Genomic DNA, 17,948 nt, shown 5'->3' on the forward strand with positions numbered 1-17,948 from the left:
AATATATAATGAGCTAATTCAAATAACTAAATATGTGAAATTTTCTTTTGCATTTTTTTAATGAAAATTTTTGTCAAAGATCACGAAGTAAAAGAAGTTAAAACTGTCGTTTGAATCCCTACTCCAAGGAGTAGGTTTTTGCCTTAAAGAAATGACAAACACTTTTCCTCAAGAACAAAGTCAGTCACGGTTTAAATAATCAACAGATTTAAATTTAAGACAAAAGGCTTTTAATAAATAAAGATAGCGCTGAAAACAAGTTTGCTGTACCTGGAAACCCATCATCTGCCTCAGCATCCCCTGGTCCACTGCCTGTACTGGAACTGTCCATGCCCATATGTAAGGCCTGGAGCTGTGACCGGAGCTGCTCAATGTCACTGTCTTTACTGTCCAGTGTCATCTGCAGTTCAATGCGAATCTGGCTCTCTTCAGCTATTTGCTATGAGGAATTAAATTGTATTAAATTAACTGGATGCCATATATCTCATAATTTTGCTTCTTAGTCCAGTAATTAATAGAAATGTTCTATAATCAATAAAATATATACAGACATGAAGATAATTCTACTTCTTAAAAAGAAGTCTTTAAACTAGAATTCAATGAGTATTCTTACAGCCTGCATTTCATTCAGTTCTTTCTGATACTTGATCATCTGCTGGGTCAATTTTTCACGTTCAGATTTAAGCTCCATATGCAGCTTTCTATTCTCCTTCTCTTTTCTCCGCACGTCTGTGTCACTACCACGCTTGATGGGTTCTTTTCGATTCATGATCTCAGCCAACTTATTCACAGCCTTAAAAACATAAAAATGAAGTATAAAAACAAAAAAATACATTACGTAGATGGTTTCTTGGTAACTCACCAATAGCAAGTTATATAGCCGCTAATAATCTCCTTCACTATACACAGGGCCACAAAGAAACACCTTACATTTTAGGAAACCTCCTTTCATTACTCATTATCCTTCCCCAACCTCTATTCTACTAGTTTTTCACTCATGTTTTCAGAGAACTGTGATTTAAAATGCTTATAGGTCTGATCTGATGTCACTTTCTTCCACTTTGAGTTTGTAGTTTTAAGAGACTTTTACTAGACACATCTTTTATCTGGAAGAGAATTCTGCAGTTGTATTCCATTAATAAAATACATGTCCAACCACAGAGCAAAACATATGGGACTCAAAAGTATTGCTGCTGAATTACACAACCATGAGAGTTGACAGAGTGGTCAATATCACAGGTACCTTTTTTCAGACTGACCCTTTTTTAGGCTGTCAGCAAATGGTCATTCTCTAAAGTTTCTTAAAAAGCAGAAAAAACTTATCAGATTATAATAAAAAATTAGGAAGGAATGTGATTCTATATGGAAAAATTAACAAAAACTTTAATAAATATTGAACGGAACAATGTTAATCAAATCTAGCTTCTATTACCTTGGCAAAAGTCAGATAACTGGGACTGTTCATAATACTGACACGTTCACGGACAGCTACGGCCATTTGTAATGCCAGAAGTCAAGTAGAACAAACAGAAACTAAAAAAACTTTAAGATCCTATTTGGAGTTGATTATACATACTTGAGTTTTGAGTGTTCTCTCTGTTAATAACTGCTTCTCAAATTGTGCTTTAATAGCTGCTGCACTTATCTCTTCATCTTTCAACCTTGACAGTTCTGAAACACAGAAAAATGTCACCATTATATTGACAACTAAGCCACTGACCACCATTGGGTATATTTGAAATTAACATTCTTTGTTAATACATACGTTCTTGAGCATCTTTCAATTTGTTATTTAATTCTTCTTTCTCATTTGCAAGATTAGCAACATCACTAGTTAATGTCCTATTAGTTTCTTCAAGCTAAGAAATTAAAATAGAATAGATATCATATCCCAATTTACAAATTTAAGTTATCAAGCAAGAATTCAAAATAAAAATATCCTAGAATGTTACTAAAACTCCTGTTTTTCTAAGTACATCTATCTCTAAACTTTCTGTCTTTGTGCTACCTTTCACTTTTGAAGAAAATTTAAACCATAACATACTTCATATGCATCCCAGGAAGCCAAAAAAAAATGCCCTCTTCTTAAATATCCTCAGCAGTATTTTTGAGAAAAAAACTTAATAAACTAAAAAAAGCACAAATACTATAACAAAGCTCTGCATTGCACCGTGCAGAATAAACAAAAGTTAAAACTGCAGTCTTTCTTTTAGAACATTATTATTTTTTTTAATGCTTTTCTTTTTTCTTTTTTTAAAAATATATTTTATTGATTTTTTACAGAGAGGAAGGGAGAGGGATAGAAAGCTAGAAACATCGATGAGAGAGAAACATCGACCAGCTGCCTCCTGCACACCCCCTACCGGGGATGTGCCCGCAACCAAGGTACATGCCCTTGACCGGAATCGAACCCGGGACCCTTCAGTCCGCAAGCCGACGCTCTATCCACTGAGCCAAACCGGTTTTGGCCAGAACATTATTTTAAAACAGAACATAAAATTTACTAAAGAAGTTGATGTCCTTTTGTATTCTCTCCGAATCCTATTCTTCCTTCCTGAAGAAATTTTTACTGTGAACTTCGTGTTCATCCTTCATTCTCGATTGTATACTTTTATTACATACACATGAAATAATATATAGTGGATTTTTATGTGATTTTAAATTGTCCATAAATAGCACCAAGCTGTATTTATCTTTCTGTAACTACTTTCACTCGATATTTAGTTGCTGATATAGAGACCTAATTAATTCATTTTAACTGATATAGTTCCATATTCTACCACATCTCATCCATTCATTCATTCCTCTATTGATAAGATATTTGAATTTTTGCTATTACAAATGTATTTACTGCTATGAGTATTTTGCCTAAATTCCTCTAGCATATTCATCTTAATGTTGACTTTCTTTGGATAATATGAACATTTAAAATATTCTGGAAATTGCCATATTATTTACAATACTATTCTATGTCATGCTAAATCTACACTGCCCATAGCAGTCAATACAAATGCCATTTTCCAAACATCCTTCAAACATTTAAAATTAGTCAAGGTACTTAATTTTTGCCAGTGTGATGGGTGGAAACAATACTAGAAGCAGACAGTTAAGTGGATCAAAAATCTTGCAGCCAGCATGTACAATTTTTCATTTGGATCTATGTTATTTTTTTAGACCTTGTAAGGAAGATTTATGATATAGTAATTTAATTATAATAAAAAATGAACCAAGAATTTTACTTACAGATGCAATTGTAGCATCTTTTTCACTGAGTTCCTGTTTATGCCTAGCCATCATCTCTTTGATCTCCAGCTCTTTCATGATTTTCTCTTTTTCCAAATCAGAATACTGTTCTTCAGCAATTGAACGAGCCAGCTGCTCAGAATCTGCTTTGGTCAAGGTGATCTCCAGTTGAGCAGCCAAGGAGTCCCTACATTTTAGAGACATAGCATCTTCAATTGTCACTCTGAAGTCAAAGTTTACATCTCATTCACCTCATCAACAATTTTTATTTGGAGTATAGCAGGCCCTCTTCTAGGGGCAGGGCATGTGGTTATGAACAAAAGAGACAGGACCCTGTCCTTACCTTTCATCCTGTAATTCCTGTTTCTTCTGCTGCAATTCTTTACAAAGTTTGGTCTTTTCTTCACATTCTTCTTTAAGTTCCCTAACCTGTGTTTTATAGAGTGTCTAAACAGCAAAATATAAGACACATATCATCATCATCATCATCATCAAGAATAGTTCTACATTCAAAAATCTATCCAGACAAAAAGTTGATACATACAAATATATTAATAACACTGAGTAATGTTGAGCCCCTGAGCAAATTAATACGCTTTTTTATTTTCGTATAATCAACCAATCCTCCTAATAAAAGAGTAATATGCAAACTGACCCTAACTCCGCTACACCCACAAGCCACACCCACCAGCCAATCAGAGTGAGTATGCAAATTAACCCAACCAAGATGGCTACAGCCACGGAGAAAGTAGGAGGGAGGCTTGGGTTTCCAAGGCGATAGAAGAAGCCAAGCTTTCCCCTGCCCTGGCTGGCCTAAGCCTCCACTCAAGGCTACAAAGTTTCAATTATAGAAGGTAAACAAATCCAAACAGAAATAGCTGCCAGCCACGGAGCGAGCAGGAGGCCTGGCTCCGCTCCAGGATACAAAGTTTCAATTGTAGAAGGTAAATAAATTCCAGATACCAGGGCCTCCGCTTGGGTCGCCAGGGGGCGTGGTTGGCCTGCAAACCACCACAGGCCCCTCGCTCAGGCCGCCCCACGCCCCAAAGGAACCCTCACCCTGATCCGGGACACCAGGGCAAACCAACTGGCCCCCACCCGTGCACCAGGCCTCTATCCTATCTAATAAAAGAGTAATATGCAGATTGACCATCACTCCAACACACAATATAGCTGCTCCCATGTGATCAAAGATCTTGCCCCCATGTGGACACAAAATGGCCACCACAAGATGTCCAGCAGGGGAGGGCAGTTGGGAGTACCAGGCCTGCAAGGGAGGGCAGTTGGAGGTGATCAACCCTGCAGGGGAGGGCAGTTAGGGGTGACCATGCCGGCAGAGGAGGGAAGTTGGGGACAAACAGGCTGGCAGGGGAGCAGTTAGACATCAATCAGGCTGGCATGGGAGTGGTTAGGGGGTGATCAGGCTGGCAGGCAGAAGCGGTTAGGGGCAATCAGGAAGGCAGGCAGGCGAGCAGTTGGGAGCCAGCAGATCCCAGTGGGATCGGGCCTAAACGGGCAGTCGGACATCCCTCAAGGGGTCCCAGATTGGAGAGGGTGCAGGCTGGGCTGAGGGACACCCCCCCTTCACCCCTGTGCACGAATTTTGTGCACCAGGCCTCTAGTTAACCAATAAAGTTCAGCTAATAATTTAGAAGTGAGATTTTCAACAGAATATCATACTGAGATTTTTCTCATTAAATGACATAGACTGATAGGGATAAAGAGGCAAAAAAAAATTACTAATTTAAATAAGAAATTTTGTTGGCTTAAATCAATGAAACAAAGTTGACATATACTATTTCATATTTTAAAACTGAGCTCAAAAAAGTACAAATGTTAAAATGACAATTTTATTTCTTTCACAGTCTTCCTCTAAAAGCAATGCTTTTAATCAACTTCATAAGATATGGGCATGTGCTTAGAACTGTTTTTCTAACAATGATAATACAAATTATTCTAAAGGCAAGAATCATTCTCCTGGCTCTGCAGCAACAATATTTTTAGTTCAATAATTTTTTAATGAATGTGCCTGGAACTTACTGAGAAATACTGTTCTGCTTCCAGCTGATCTTGGAGCTCTTTCATTTGCCCATCTGCATCTTGACGTTCTCTGTGGTAACATTAAGTCAAATGTTTAAATAAGTTATACACATATTAAGCCAGTGACTCTTCAACTGTGTTCTGGGGAAACCCTGGAAGTCCCTGAGATCCTTTCAAACAATCCACGAAGTCATATCATTTTCATAACACTAATAAATAAGCATCATTGTGTTTCTTTTGTTAATCCTCACCCAAGCATATTTTTCCATTGACTCTTTTTTTAGAGTGAAAGGGAGGGGGAGAGAGAGAAACATCAATGTGAGATAGGCACATGGATTATCTCCCACACGTGCCCAATCGGGGCTGCAGCCGAGATGCGTGCCCTTGACTGGAATTGAACCCAGGACCCTTCAGTTCAAGGGCCAAAGCTCTATCCACTGAGCCAAACCAACTAGGGCTCATTGGTGTGTGTTTTTTTAACTCTCATTCTCTCACTAGTTGTATATGGACTTTTCTTGAGGATAAAAGACATATCATGATGTCATACTCCAACAGCTAATGGAATGTATGTTTTTATGTTTTAAAATGGTTTTAATTTCTAAGACAAAAAATATCATTAGATGTAACTCACATAAACGAACATTCTTTGGCCCTCAATAATTTTTAAGAGTATAAAGGGGTCCTGAGACCAAATAGTGCTATGTTAAACCAGTAACACAAAATTACATATTTTCATACATGCACTGTTTATCAGCCACTTATGCCAACCAAGTTTTAAAATTAAATGAGCGCCCCCAAATTGGTTATCTTATATGAGTGAAGAAGTGACTGGGAGAGGGCCTAAGTAGACATTAGGAGTGCAGGGTTTCATACCTAAATGTGATGGTAAATGCAAAGATTTGTAAACACTTTACAAAAACCCAGTAAGTTCTACACTTATTTGTGTACTTTTTCTGTTTATATGTTAATTTTCAATAAAGAAATGAAGTTAAATAAAAATTAAATTAAAAGCAAGCCTAATTCTAGGCTTATTAAAAAAAACAAAAATTATAATTTTTCAAAAATGTATCTTAATATGTTTTCTAGCTTCTAATAAATAGGGCATTTAAATTTTTAAAGCTCTTTTTAGAGTATATCCTTAAAAAGAGCTTTAAAAATTTATATGGTATTTGCTTAACAGTGAAACATTTCCAAGTCCTAGGTACTAAGGGACAAACAAAAAATACACGGGGAGTAAGCTTAGGGACAGTCCCAAGAAGAATCTTAAGAGCACGGGGTGAAAATCCAGACGTTTTCTTCGCTCCAATACCACTGCTCTTCGTGTCACTGCACCGTAATAAGGTGGCAGTAATAAAACACTGCTGGGGAAGCAGATAGAATCTTCTTGAAGAACAACAGTGGCACTCAGCACAGCACTTATACAACCAAAAGAGACAACATGGTCAAGAAAATAAAATGGTCCAAAAAAATCCTCAGATAAACCAAAATTAAGGTAATTTACATGTAGATAGTTGTGCATATTAGTAAAACTTTGTCTCAAACAATTAACTTACTTTCGAAGTTCAGCATTCTGTTTTTCCAAGTTCATTTTCATTTCCATGAGATGATTATTCTCTTGTTTTAACTGCTTTTCTGACATTTTTAGTGTGTTAACTTGCTGTGTCTGCATCTTCAAGTCATTTTGTGTGAGGCAGCGCTTTTGAGTTTCCTGCTCTATTTTTAATGTCAAGTTTCTAACCTAAAAAAATAAATTGTGTACTTGGTATGTAAGTAAATTATTTTGATTTTTCTTATCAATGAAGTCTGCAGTATATATGATGATGCAAAACAGATTTTTTTTGCCTCAGAAAGTGAATTCATTTCACAGTAAAATACTTTTGTATTTTTGATAATGTTTTTAAAAATAAAATATGGCTTTTACATTAAAAATAACTTTACAGTTTTTAAAATTATGATTTGTTTAGTATATTATCCAAATTCAGTAAAATTTAAAGGTTATAAAATGTTATTTTATACGAAAAAAAATTTACTTATGAAATCATTGTTCCTTTACAAATAAACCTAGTTTACTACTAATTCATTAAATAATATGTTATTTATTAGAAACATACTTACATCTTCGTTGAGCACATCTTTCTGTTTAAGGAGCTCATTTGTTTTCTGCTGTGACTGTTTGAGGTCACAGTCTAATATAGAGCATTTTTTCTCGGCTTCCAGCAACAGGTTCTCCACTTTCTGTTTTAAAGTCCTTTCCTCCAAGAGCTTTTTTTCCATTTCTATTGCCACAAAATAAACATAACCATGAACGTATAAACAAAAGCAGCATATCAAATACATGATTTAGTGCTAATAAAAATTACAGTAAATGATGCTCCTTAAAAATATTTTTAAATCCCAAGTTTAATATTTTCATCACTCCAGTAAACGTATTTGAAATGTCAACAATTTCATGCTTGAAAATTAGGTATTTCATTGACAGGGTATAAAAATTTACCACACTCTGCAATATTATATGAGTTCCAATGGAAATAAAGTAATTCTACCTTTATTGATGGTTCTAAAAGATACTTATATCTTTTCGCCCTGGCTGGGCGGCTCGGTTGGTTGGAGTGCCGTCCCATACACCAAAAGGCTGCCGGTTTGATCACCGGTCAGGGCAGACACTTAGGAGGGCAGATACTTAGGAGGGCAGATACTTAGGAGGGCAGACACTTAGGAGGGCAGACACTTAGGTTTCTTTCAGGGTTCCATCCCCAGTTGGGGCACTCAATGATTTTCTCTTGAGAACATGTTTCTCTCCCCTCTCCCTCTCTCTCCCTCCCTCCCTCCCTCCCTCCCTCTCTCTCTCTCTCTTTCTCTCTCTCTCTCTTCCTCTCTAAAAATAATAAAAATCAATAAACATCCTTGGGTGAGGATTAAAAAAAGATACTTACATCTTTTAAATAAAGATTCCCCCCCCTGCTATTCTGTGCCCCTCAGTGTTACTTGTCTTATCTTCAAACATTGAGGTAGCTTCTATGACCTCTATGGCTCTTTCCATATTAGCATATTACCAGGCAGAGGATAAAAACTATGTTTTAGGGAGGTGGTCAAGGACAGGGCTCTGGAACCAAACTCCTGGAGTTTAAACCCTGGCCCTGACACTTTCTAATTATTTGACTGGTCAAGTTAATTAACCTCTCTGGGGCTCAGTTTCCTTATGTCTAGAATGGTGATAATACCTACCCTCATAGAGACATTATACAGATTTGTAGTTAATATATGTATAGCACTTAAATGCTGCCTGAAGTATGGCAAATACTTAATAAGTGCTCACTATTTAAAAAGAGTTTCTAATGACTTAAGGAAATGTTCATAATATTTTTTAAAAGAAAAAAGCAAAATTATACAAAATTGAGAGAATATAAAAGTATAACATTGATTACTAGGACTACGATTAATCATTACTTACTTTTTTATACTTTCCTATATTTTCTAAATGACTTACCATAGCATTTGTTTTATTAACAAACTAGAGGCCTGGTGCACGGATTCATGTACCAGTGGGGTCCCTCGGCGTGGCCTGCGGGGATTGGGCCGAAACAGGCAGTCCAACCCTGCCTGCCGCTCCTGCTCATCCTGGCCCTGCTGGCCTGCTGCGGGCTTGCACCCAGTCAGTCCGATCTGGAGAGGCTTGCGCTGCCACAGCGGCACTCGCCAGCAGTGAGCACTGTGTCTGGCGCCTGTCAGTCAGCTGAGCAGCGCTCCCGCTGTGGGAGTGCACTGACCACCAGGGGCAGCTCCTGTGTTGAGCACCTGGGCCCTGGTGGTCGGTGCACATCACGGTGACCGGTCAATTGGTCGCTTAGGCTTTTATACATATAGATTTGTTCATTTGAAAAGCCTTTTTCAACCTCAAAGTATACAGTAGGCAAAGTTTTTATCTAATCAAGTGATTCCCTATTAAATGTAAGTTATTATAGTTAAAGGATCACCTTTTAATATTCTGATTAGAAAATCTGTTCTAATCCAACTAGGTTCCTCTGCTCCTTCATATCTAATGCTCAACATCTAATTATCATTTACTACAAAGTTATGTTAAGTAAAAATTAAACCTATTATTATTCAGTTTTTAATGAACTGTCTTCAAAAGTGTGGAAAATGAAACTGTTCTTCACATGCTATTAACAGCTAGCATTTCTAAGCACTTTCCATGTATCACTGAACTTGGTTTTCACAACAACCTAATACTTTAATTACCTCTTTGTAGGAAACAAGGCACAGAAATTTATGTAACCAGAAAAGGTCACAATAGCTAGTAATTCATTGATGGAGAAGTCATATTCTTAATCAATGGAGGCAATGATCTGCAGTGAGAAGACCCAAGGCTTAGACCTAGGTTTGAGTACCACCTATAACATTTAAGTTTTGTGCACTCCTTCAAACACTAACGTCATCATGCATCTTATGTTAGTGTTATAAGAAGGAGTTTATAAAAAATGGCAGTTATTATTATACTGAATTTCTTTTCATCAGTTCAGAAAATAACCTATGAATGAATATACACATTTAAAAAAAAACAATCACCCCAATGAAGGCATAGAAAATAGAAAAGGCATAAGTGATACGTGGATTTGTTGAGGTGATGAAAAGGTAGATTCGCTACCTTGTTTTGGGTAATAGTCACATGTGTGCACTACAAATGTGAAAAATGTTTGCATTTTATTGCATCAAATTATACTCCAAAAGAAATTCCAATCTGTCTTCTGGGCCACAGACAGAAAAACAGCCATTTCATCTTTTATCATCCAGAATTAGTGTCTTAAAGTAATATTAACAAAAAAATCTCCACCGTGAATACATTAAATAATTAAAAGCCTATTTTTTGCTAAGTGATTCAGAAATGTTATATTTCAATATGAAATAAAGTTTCTATTAAGAGTTTTATGAATCTTTCATAAGAATATTGATTTCCTTTGGAATTGTAAATCCATCATAATTATAAACACAGTTTGGAAAACAAGTAATTAGCCTAAAACAATTCCAAGATACAGGCTAGTTTATGAAAAAGTTAATTTTATTAATCTTACCCTATATTCATTAGTATTATAAGGTTTTGACCAAATCTAACTAATATCTTCATCATGCCAGAGCTCAAAATACTTAGTGAGCTTCTAATCTAGTTAGCTCAGCTATTATTTTAAAATCTTTATCTTGAAGAAAGTGGCAAGAAACATAAGCTGATGAAATGTTAAACTAAGTATTAAAAAAAAAAAAGCATACCCTCCTGCCCCCCAAATCTGAGAACTTCACATTCTGCATGCCTGTCACTATCGATATCATGAAAGTAGTAATTTCTCTTTGACCTAGTAATTTTTGGGGGGCCTTCCTGTCTTAGAAATTATTGCTAAAGGGGAAGGTGGAGTTATATATGTAAAACTTCCCTAATAGTGTTTCTCCTCCAGTATTTGCCAATAAAATAAAAACAAATATTTTCAAAATCAAATTGAATACAGAATTAATTCTTAGTAAGATGATGCTAGAAAACCCTCTTATAAAAATGCATACCTTTCATGGCTTCTGATTTAGCTTCTTCAATCGATTCATAAATCTTATTTTTATCTGCCAGCCGTGCTTTTGTAGTTTTATGCTCAGCTTCTTCTTGTTCTAAGCTCTGTTGTATAACTTTTAGTTGATATGTCATATCTATCTCCATATTGTTCTTTTCCTATTAAAGATGAAAATGGCAGCTATCAACAAATAGACTGTTGACAATTTCAAAAGCTTACAAAGGTTTTTTAAATAGACTTACCAAGAATGTCCAATATTTCCCCTTCTCTATTCATTAAAATTGCTTGTATACGTAATCTACGTAACTCTACCAGTTCTCTTCCCACTATATTCACCTCCCACACCTACACTCTACTATTCTGAGATCTGTACTGAGATGGTTTGATTTCAATAAAATGACCAATGATATTTTCAATATCAAATTCAACAGACACTTTTTAGTCTTTACCTCACTTGAACTCACTGTTGCCCTTGAAACTATTTCCTTGACCTACCTGACACTGAATTCACTTGGTTCTCCCCATCCTGCTCTCATCTCTTCTGTTTCTTGTGAAGTTTACCCCCAAATTGCTGCTTAAACACTGGTGTTTTCTGGAGGCAGTGTTCTTTAGCCAATGCTTCTCCTCTTCCTATATTATTATATCTTAAACTTTTAAAACTTATCAAATGTTTCCTTTTGCTCTATCTTAAAAAAGTCTCAGGATCCTCTACCATTCACACTTATCTTCAACATGTAGGAGACATGTTTTAAGTTGAGAATCTTTAATAATAGAAATCAGTTTATTTTCTATATAGCCTCAAAAGATTTCCTAATTCCTTTTTCTATAGCTTGTATCATAAATATAGATTTTTGTGTGTTTTAAGTAAAATATTTAATGCTGAAATATATACATACATACATACATACATATATATGTATATATACATACATATATATATATGTATGTATATATACATATATATATCCCTACACAACCAAGTCTAAATATAAGCATCCATAAATATGGAGAAATAAATGGTTTCCCTTATTTTAGAATAAGTTTTCCAATCTGAAACTCTTACACAAATATAAAGATTAATATCTTTTACCTTTTCCAAATCAGTGAATCTCTCCTGAAGTTGTCTCTTCTCCATCTCAACTTTTGTTAATAAGATTTTCCCATTCTTCACATCTTCTTCTAGGCCAGATATTCTACCTAATATTTGCAACATTAAAAAAACAATAAATCCACAAAGTGTATATGTATATATATATATATGTTAAGAGTTAAAAATTTGGATGTCACCTCAAACTTTCAAGTTGGTATTTATGAGCAGAAATTTTATAATTGCTGGTATAGTTGATATAGTTGAGATATTGCTTTATAGTTAATGTAACTAGAACCCAATCTACTACCTTGGGAGGCAGCTTGATACTTAAAATACTTCAAACTACTTGAAAGTAAATCTTTCGCTCACAAAATTTCATATTAATGTATTTCTAATACTTAACTTTACATATTCAAAAATGTGCTACTCCAGTACATTATCCATCATCTAAAGTTATTTCCAAAATATAAATCATTAAGATGAATTCAAGTGCAATATCTACGTTAATACCTTGTAAATCATTAATTATCTCTGATCCATGGGTTCGGTCCCTCCTTTCAGATTCTAGAACCGACTGAAGATTGATAAATTCCTTTTCGAGTTTTAACTTGGCAGTCTCCAACAGGCAATTTTTATCTTGTAGATCTCTATTGTTAGATTCCAACTGCTGAATCTGTTTTGAACTTTCTGCCTGGCTTTTTCTTAACCGGGCTGCAGTATCAGATTCTGTTCGCAGCAAAGCATTGGTTTCATCCAGCTGTTATTCCATTCAAATCAAACAACAAAAAACAAACGAACATAGGTGTATATGATGAAAATACTTCAATTTCTTACCCCATTACAAAGTATTTAAAATAAACAAAAACCTAAAAATACTTCCTAATGATTTCACTTTAAAATTAGAGGTAAAATCCTCTTGTAACACTGACAATTACAACTGTTAATGGGAAGTCATAAATAAAATTCAATATCCTTATTACAAACTGAGATCAACTTACTTGTCTCTGGAGCTGATTCACTTTCTCGGTGGATATTTGAGAGTTCTGATTTCTTTTTTTCAAATCTTCAAGTTGATCTTTTAAACTGTTAACTATGATAAAAAGCATTTTAGTGGCAAGAGTCAACACAACACACACATACACACACACTTAATTTTTTTCTTGGTATTTAATATTCTATACCACAAACCATCATTTTCCAAATTTCGTTTCTTGTCTGCTTCATGGTCAGCTTTCCGCTGATATTCTGCGTTTTTGTGCTGAAGAAGCGCCTTTTCTCTTTCTAATTGTCTTAATGAAGATTCCACATTTTTCCTTAAGGTAATCTGAAATAGTGCTTGAAGTTATTATCAGAAAAAAGCATGCATAAAAATTTTAATAAAACAAAAACTATTTCAGTTATTTCAAGCAGGTAAGAAAACATAAATAAAAGCTGTATGGCTACATAATTAAAACTACAATAAGGTTTTCCATATTTTAAAAATAGCACACTACTCTTAACACTGTGTCTTGTTTACTATTGAAAGTCAAACTCGATAACATTCTGTCACCACTGAACCATTTTTATGTGATAAAAGCATGGGTCAAAAATGTTATGAATAAAAATTTAAAAAAAGAAACAATGGTCACTTTCTGTTTTTAAACCATGTCACTAATACAAATGCAATTTTCTTTTTTACTTTAAATATCTACAAATACTAAATTAACTCAAGTTTTCCAAAAACACAACAAAAATGAAGCTTATTACCATGATTATCCTATAATTTTAGTCCTATCCACCCAAGCTACAGGTAGGTTTTATTATAAACCAAGATGTATATTAATATGGTACCAAGAGAACACTAGGAATCAAAACTTTTTATGAACAAAAATGTTAATAAAAGTGTAGAGCAACTTTACCTCTTCTTCTAGCTCCTTTGCTACTTTCTCTAGGCGAGTATTAACAGATCTAAAGAATTTCAAAAGAAACAGTAAATAAAATAACTCCTAATTTACAATAAAATAATTTATTATAAATTTAAAAATAATCATATAATTACATTTTTAGTAATATGTTTAAACTTAAATTTTAGAATATACTATTCTATTATCTACAAAATATACCTGCACTTCTGCTCTATTTCCTCTTTTGCTTGTATCTCAGTGCTAAGGTGTTCTTCTAATGTGTATAGTTTTTTCTGAATCTGTCAGAAAAGAAAAAAATTATAATTATAAAATTTGGTCACACTTCAAAGATGAGAGGCTTAAAGAAAACAATGATCAGCTTCTCTTTTCTTTTAACTTAATATAACCTCCTCTATAGTGGTACCGTGTTTATAACTTCTAATGTGGCTTTTATTGACAGGGGCAATCCCCATCTCTTGCTTTCTGTCTAGGACAGTATACATATATGTACAGCCACACTATGTAAACTTGCGAATAAGAAGCTTCTGAAACAAATTTCTCATTCATTAGGAATAAAGGATAGCGTCCACTGTTCTTCTGCAGACTGTTTATGTAAAAATACTGTTACCATTTGTGCCTATAAAAGGTCTATATACAAAACAAATATTCAGAAAATTTGAGCATGCTCAAATATACTACTATTCTTAAAAATAAGAATATGAGCTCTTCTTTATATCTTTCTACACAGTGCTGGGCACCATACTGTAAAGAATTTTAATCAATAACTTTATTGAGTAAATGACAATATTGACATCTTGTCATTCTTTTAAAAAATAATATATTTTTTTTATTTCAGAGGAAGGGAGAGGGCGAGGTAGAAACACCAATGATGAGAGAGAATCACTGATCGGCTGCCTCCTGCACGCCCCCTATTAGGGATCGAGCCCGCAACCCAGGCATGTGCCACGACCTGGAATGAACCGTGATCTCCTGGTTCACAGGTCGACAATCAACCACCGAACTACATGGGCCGGGCCATCCTGCCATTCTTTAAATCTTTCTAGGCCACATCTGTCAGTCTGTAAGCAAACTAAAGTTACAGAAAGTATTAAATAATCCACTTTTGGAGCACTACTGCCTTTATAAAGGCTTTAACTTTTGAGTTCCTTTCATGCTTTAGGAACAGAGGCAGGCACTTGACAAATGTGGTTTCATTAATCCTAACAAAAGCCCTAAAAAGATGGTAGTATTATATCTACTCAATAAAGAAACTAAAATCCAAAAAAGATGAATAACTGGGCCAAGACAACATAGCTAATAAGTGGCAGTACAAAAAAACTCAACCTAAGTCTTTGCGATTCCAAGGCCAATATTCTTTCCACTATTCTTTCTAGTGATTAGGTTCTCCACGGTTGTTAAAATATTGTATATACCTTAAACAAAACTATATTTTTCCCCTAATAAGAATATATAGGCCAATGAACTAGTCAAATTTAATTACTATTGCTTTAATATAATTTGATCACACTAGTTGTCACATGCTAATCAGAAGGTGTTTTTTTTTATAGTATTTTTAAAAATATATAATTTATTGATTTTTTACAGAGAGGAAGGGAGAGGAATAGAGAGTTAGAAACATCGATCAGCTGCCTCCTGCACATTCCCTACTGGGGATGGCCCACAACCAAGGTACATGCCCTTGACCAGAATCAAACCTGGGACCTTTCAGTCCGCAGGCCGACACTCTATCCACTGAGCCAAACCAACTAGGGCTAATCAGAAGTTCTTGCTGCGAATTATATGTCTTTGATAAATGAAATCATAAAAATAATAATATACATTTTAAATAACAGATCCATAGGAGCAATAATAAAAGGGATACTTGGTAGAAAAAAAGTGAAGAACGTCTGTCTTGGGAGATGTAGTGTTCCAAACGCTAAGTGGAATAAGGCTGTATCAAACTCTGCTAGAGTAATGAGTCTGTTGTCTCAGTTTTTCAAGATATATGACATCAACATACCTCTTGACTTTCCTATATAACAAAGAAAAAAACACAGAAAATATTAAAATGCTTGTTTTGCTTTATAAGATTCCTAAAACACAAATTGTACCAAAATTATCCAAACAAATTTTTTAGATTTTGTAAGTTTTGAAGAGAAAAATGGTTGGCCTCACAAAATACAATAAGTTTGATAAAATTATCCTTTATATGAATTTATTGCTACATACTCAAAATTTGAATCTCTCCACTATTTCTGTACTCTTACAATTTATTTTCTGTACTTTCATAGAACTAAGATTATAAAATTTTGTAACTGGTATTATATAGCTGTTCATTAACCTACTGTCACTTTTGGTATTAAAACTAAGCCTAAAGCCATGTATAATTTCATCGTTTTACTAGCCATTGTATCTTATACAATGACGTTTGTCAAAGAAATGAATTAGTTCAATGTTATGCTGAACTATATTGCAAAAGGAATACCATCTAATGATTCAAAAAGTATCAACAAAGAAACTTTAAAAAATTCAAGGTCATTACTAAAATATTTGGACATGTGATTAAAATAGAGAAGTAAAAATTTATACTTACTTCATTTTTCCTTGATTGTATTGAATCATTTTCTCTACAAGATGGAAAGTCACTTAATAACCTAGAAGAAAAGGCAGGAAAATAAATTATTTTACATGTCATTTTAATCAATTTTCTAATACCAACTTCTTTTCAGTATTAAATTATAATCACAAAGATCTCTGTCTTTCCACTTCAATTTATTTTAAATGAAGCAACCTTTTTCCCTCTGGATATTTAGACTGTTTCAATCATTTAAAATGATAAAACTTTTCTTGCTTCTCACTCTTATCAGATATTCTGTTATTTAACACTATTGAGATTGGAGTCTCTAAATGAAACTATACTTTCTTCCTCTTCATCTCAAGTTCTGTAACTATTTTATTCTTCTTTTCTAGACATTTTCTAGAAAGAGACATCTGTCCTCCTTTTCAAAGATAACATCTCTTGATCTTCAGGGCTTAACACATAAAATGATCACTTTTATCAATCTCTCTCTTAATTGGGTCCTTCCTCACTGCCTACAAACATTCGTGGGATTCTCCTGGCACTGATACCTTCATTTTAGTCAGCGCTACGATAGTTTTGAGAACACTACTGGTAACAGGGTGACCAATTCTTCCTGGTTTGCCTGAATTTTATAAGTTTTGAAGAGAAAAATGTTTTAGGATGAAAGTCCCACGCCACATTCTAGGAAACTACTTAGTCCTGGGCAAATCATGATGGTTGGTCACCTCATCATTATACATGGAAGGACCAAAGAGTTTCTCCAATGTCTTTAATGCTTCACTCAACTATTGAACACCTCACTGGCTCCTCACTGCCTATAAAGTCAAAAGTCCCTTAGCACACAACAATCAGCTACTGCATTATTCTTCCCCTAAACTCCAACTTCAATCTATTTTCTAATCTTACCTCCCAAAAATCACTTCAATCAACCAACATGTTTGAATGACCTGTGCCAGGCGCATTTGGGCAAGAAAACCACAGTTTCATCAAGTCCTCCAAATGATCATAAGCAAGTAATATATAGCCTATGTTTTAGCCCCACTGGATTACATTACTCTGCTCTCAATATATGCTTACATTCCAAACTTTTGCTTCCACTACTCACCTCCCCACATCTCGGCCACTCAAAAAACCCTTTCTTATCTTTAAATTTGGCTAAAATGCCATCTCTGCCTTGAGGTCTTGCCTAACTTCTCCCTACCTTCAACCTAAAGAAATATGACTTTTATTTTTCTTCCAAACCATCTTAGATTTTTGGGGTCCCTTTCTTAGAACAAATATCACATTCTACCCTTCATTAGGAGTATATAACCTTCTCATATCCCTCATTAGTCGACAAGCTTCAAAAGCAGGTATTTGGTCTTACCTGTTCCCCAAAATAATATAGAGCATCACCTTGCATTCATTCGTAAATGAATGTCATATAGCATTCAGAAATAAAATGAAATGAAATTAAACATAACTCTTTCAATAGTCCTTTTAGAAAAACTCAAAGTTTAAAACAAATTAATACTTTTTTAAATAATCCAGCCCCAAAGCAAGACAATGCTTTATAGCTAGAC

At 34.6% G+C, this 17,948-nt stretch overlaps 1 protein-coding gene across 2 annotated transcripts in view; it reads right to left on the bottom strand.

The window, feature by feature from the left end:
* Window positions 1-17,948, bottom strand: part of ROCK2 (Rho associated coiled-coil containing protein kinase 2) — an 87,283-nt gene that overhangs the window by 18,027 nt on the left and 51,308 nt on the right. For both annotated transcript variants that reach the window (XM_079792269.1, XM_079792270.1), the window contains exons 10-27: window positions 16,399-16,459; window positions 15,826-15,837; window positions 14,025-14,104; window positions 13,821-13,869; window positions 13,111-13,246; window positions 12,921-13,012; window positions 12,433-12,679; window positions 11,923-12,029; window positions 10,831-10,990; window positions 7,399-7,559; window positions 6,837-7,021; window positions 5,284-5,353; window positions 3,587-3,690; window positions 3,244-3,430; window positions 1,766-1,859; window positions 1,577-1,671; window positions 614-793; window positions 271-439 (exon numbers count right to left, since the gene is read on the bottom strand). In XM_079792269.1, the coding sequence (XP_079648395.1) occupies window positions 271-439; window positions 614-793; window positions 1,577-1,671; window positions 1,766-1,859; window positions 3,244-3,430; window positions 3,587-3,690; window positions 5,284-5,353; window positions 6,837-7,021; window positions 7,399-7,559; window positions 10,831-10,990; window positions 11,923-12,029; window positions 12,433-12,679; window positions 12,921-13,012; window positions 13,111-13,246; window positions 13,821-13,869; window positions 14,025-14,104; window positions 15,826-15,837; window positions 16,399-16,459 (2,189 nt within the window). The remainder of the gene's footprint in view (window positions 1-270; window positions 440-613; window positions 794-1,576; window positions 1,672-1,765; window positions 1,860-3,243; window positions 3,431-3,586; window positions 3,691-5,283; window positions 5,354-6,836; window positions 7,022-7,398; window positions 7,560-10,830; window positions 10,991-11,922; window positions 12,030-12,432; window positions 12,680-12,920; window positions 13,013-13,110; window positions 13,247-13,820; window positions 13,870-14,024; window positions 14,105-15,825; window positions 15,838-16,398; window positions 16,460-17,948) is intronic.

This window comes from Cnephaeus nilssonii, assembly GCF_951640355.1.
Source record: "Cnephaeus nilssonii genome assembly, chromosome: 15".
In the NCBI taxonomy this organism is placed as follows: Eukaryota; Metazoa; Chordata; class Mammalia; order Chiroptera; family Vespertilionidae; genus Cnephaeus; species Cnephaeus nilssonii.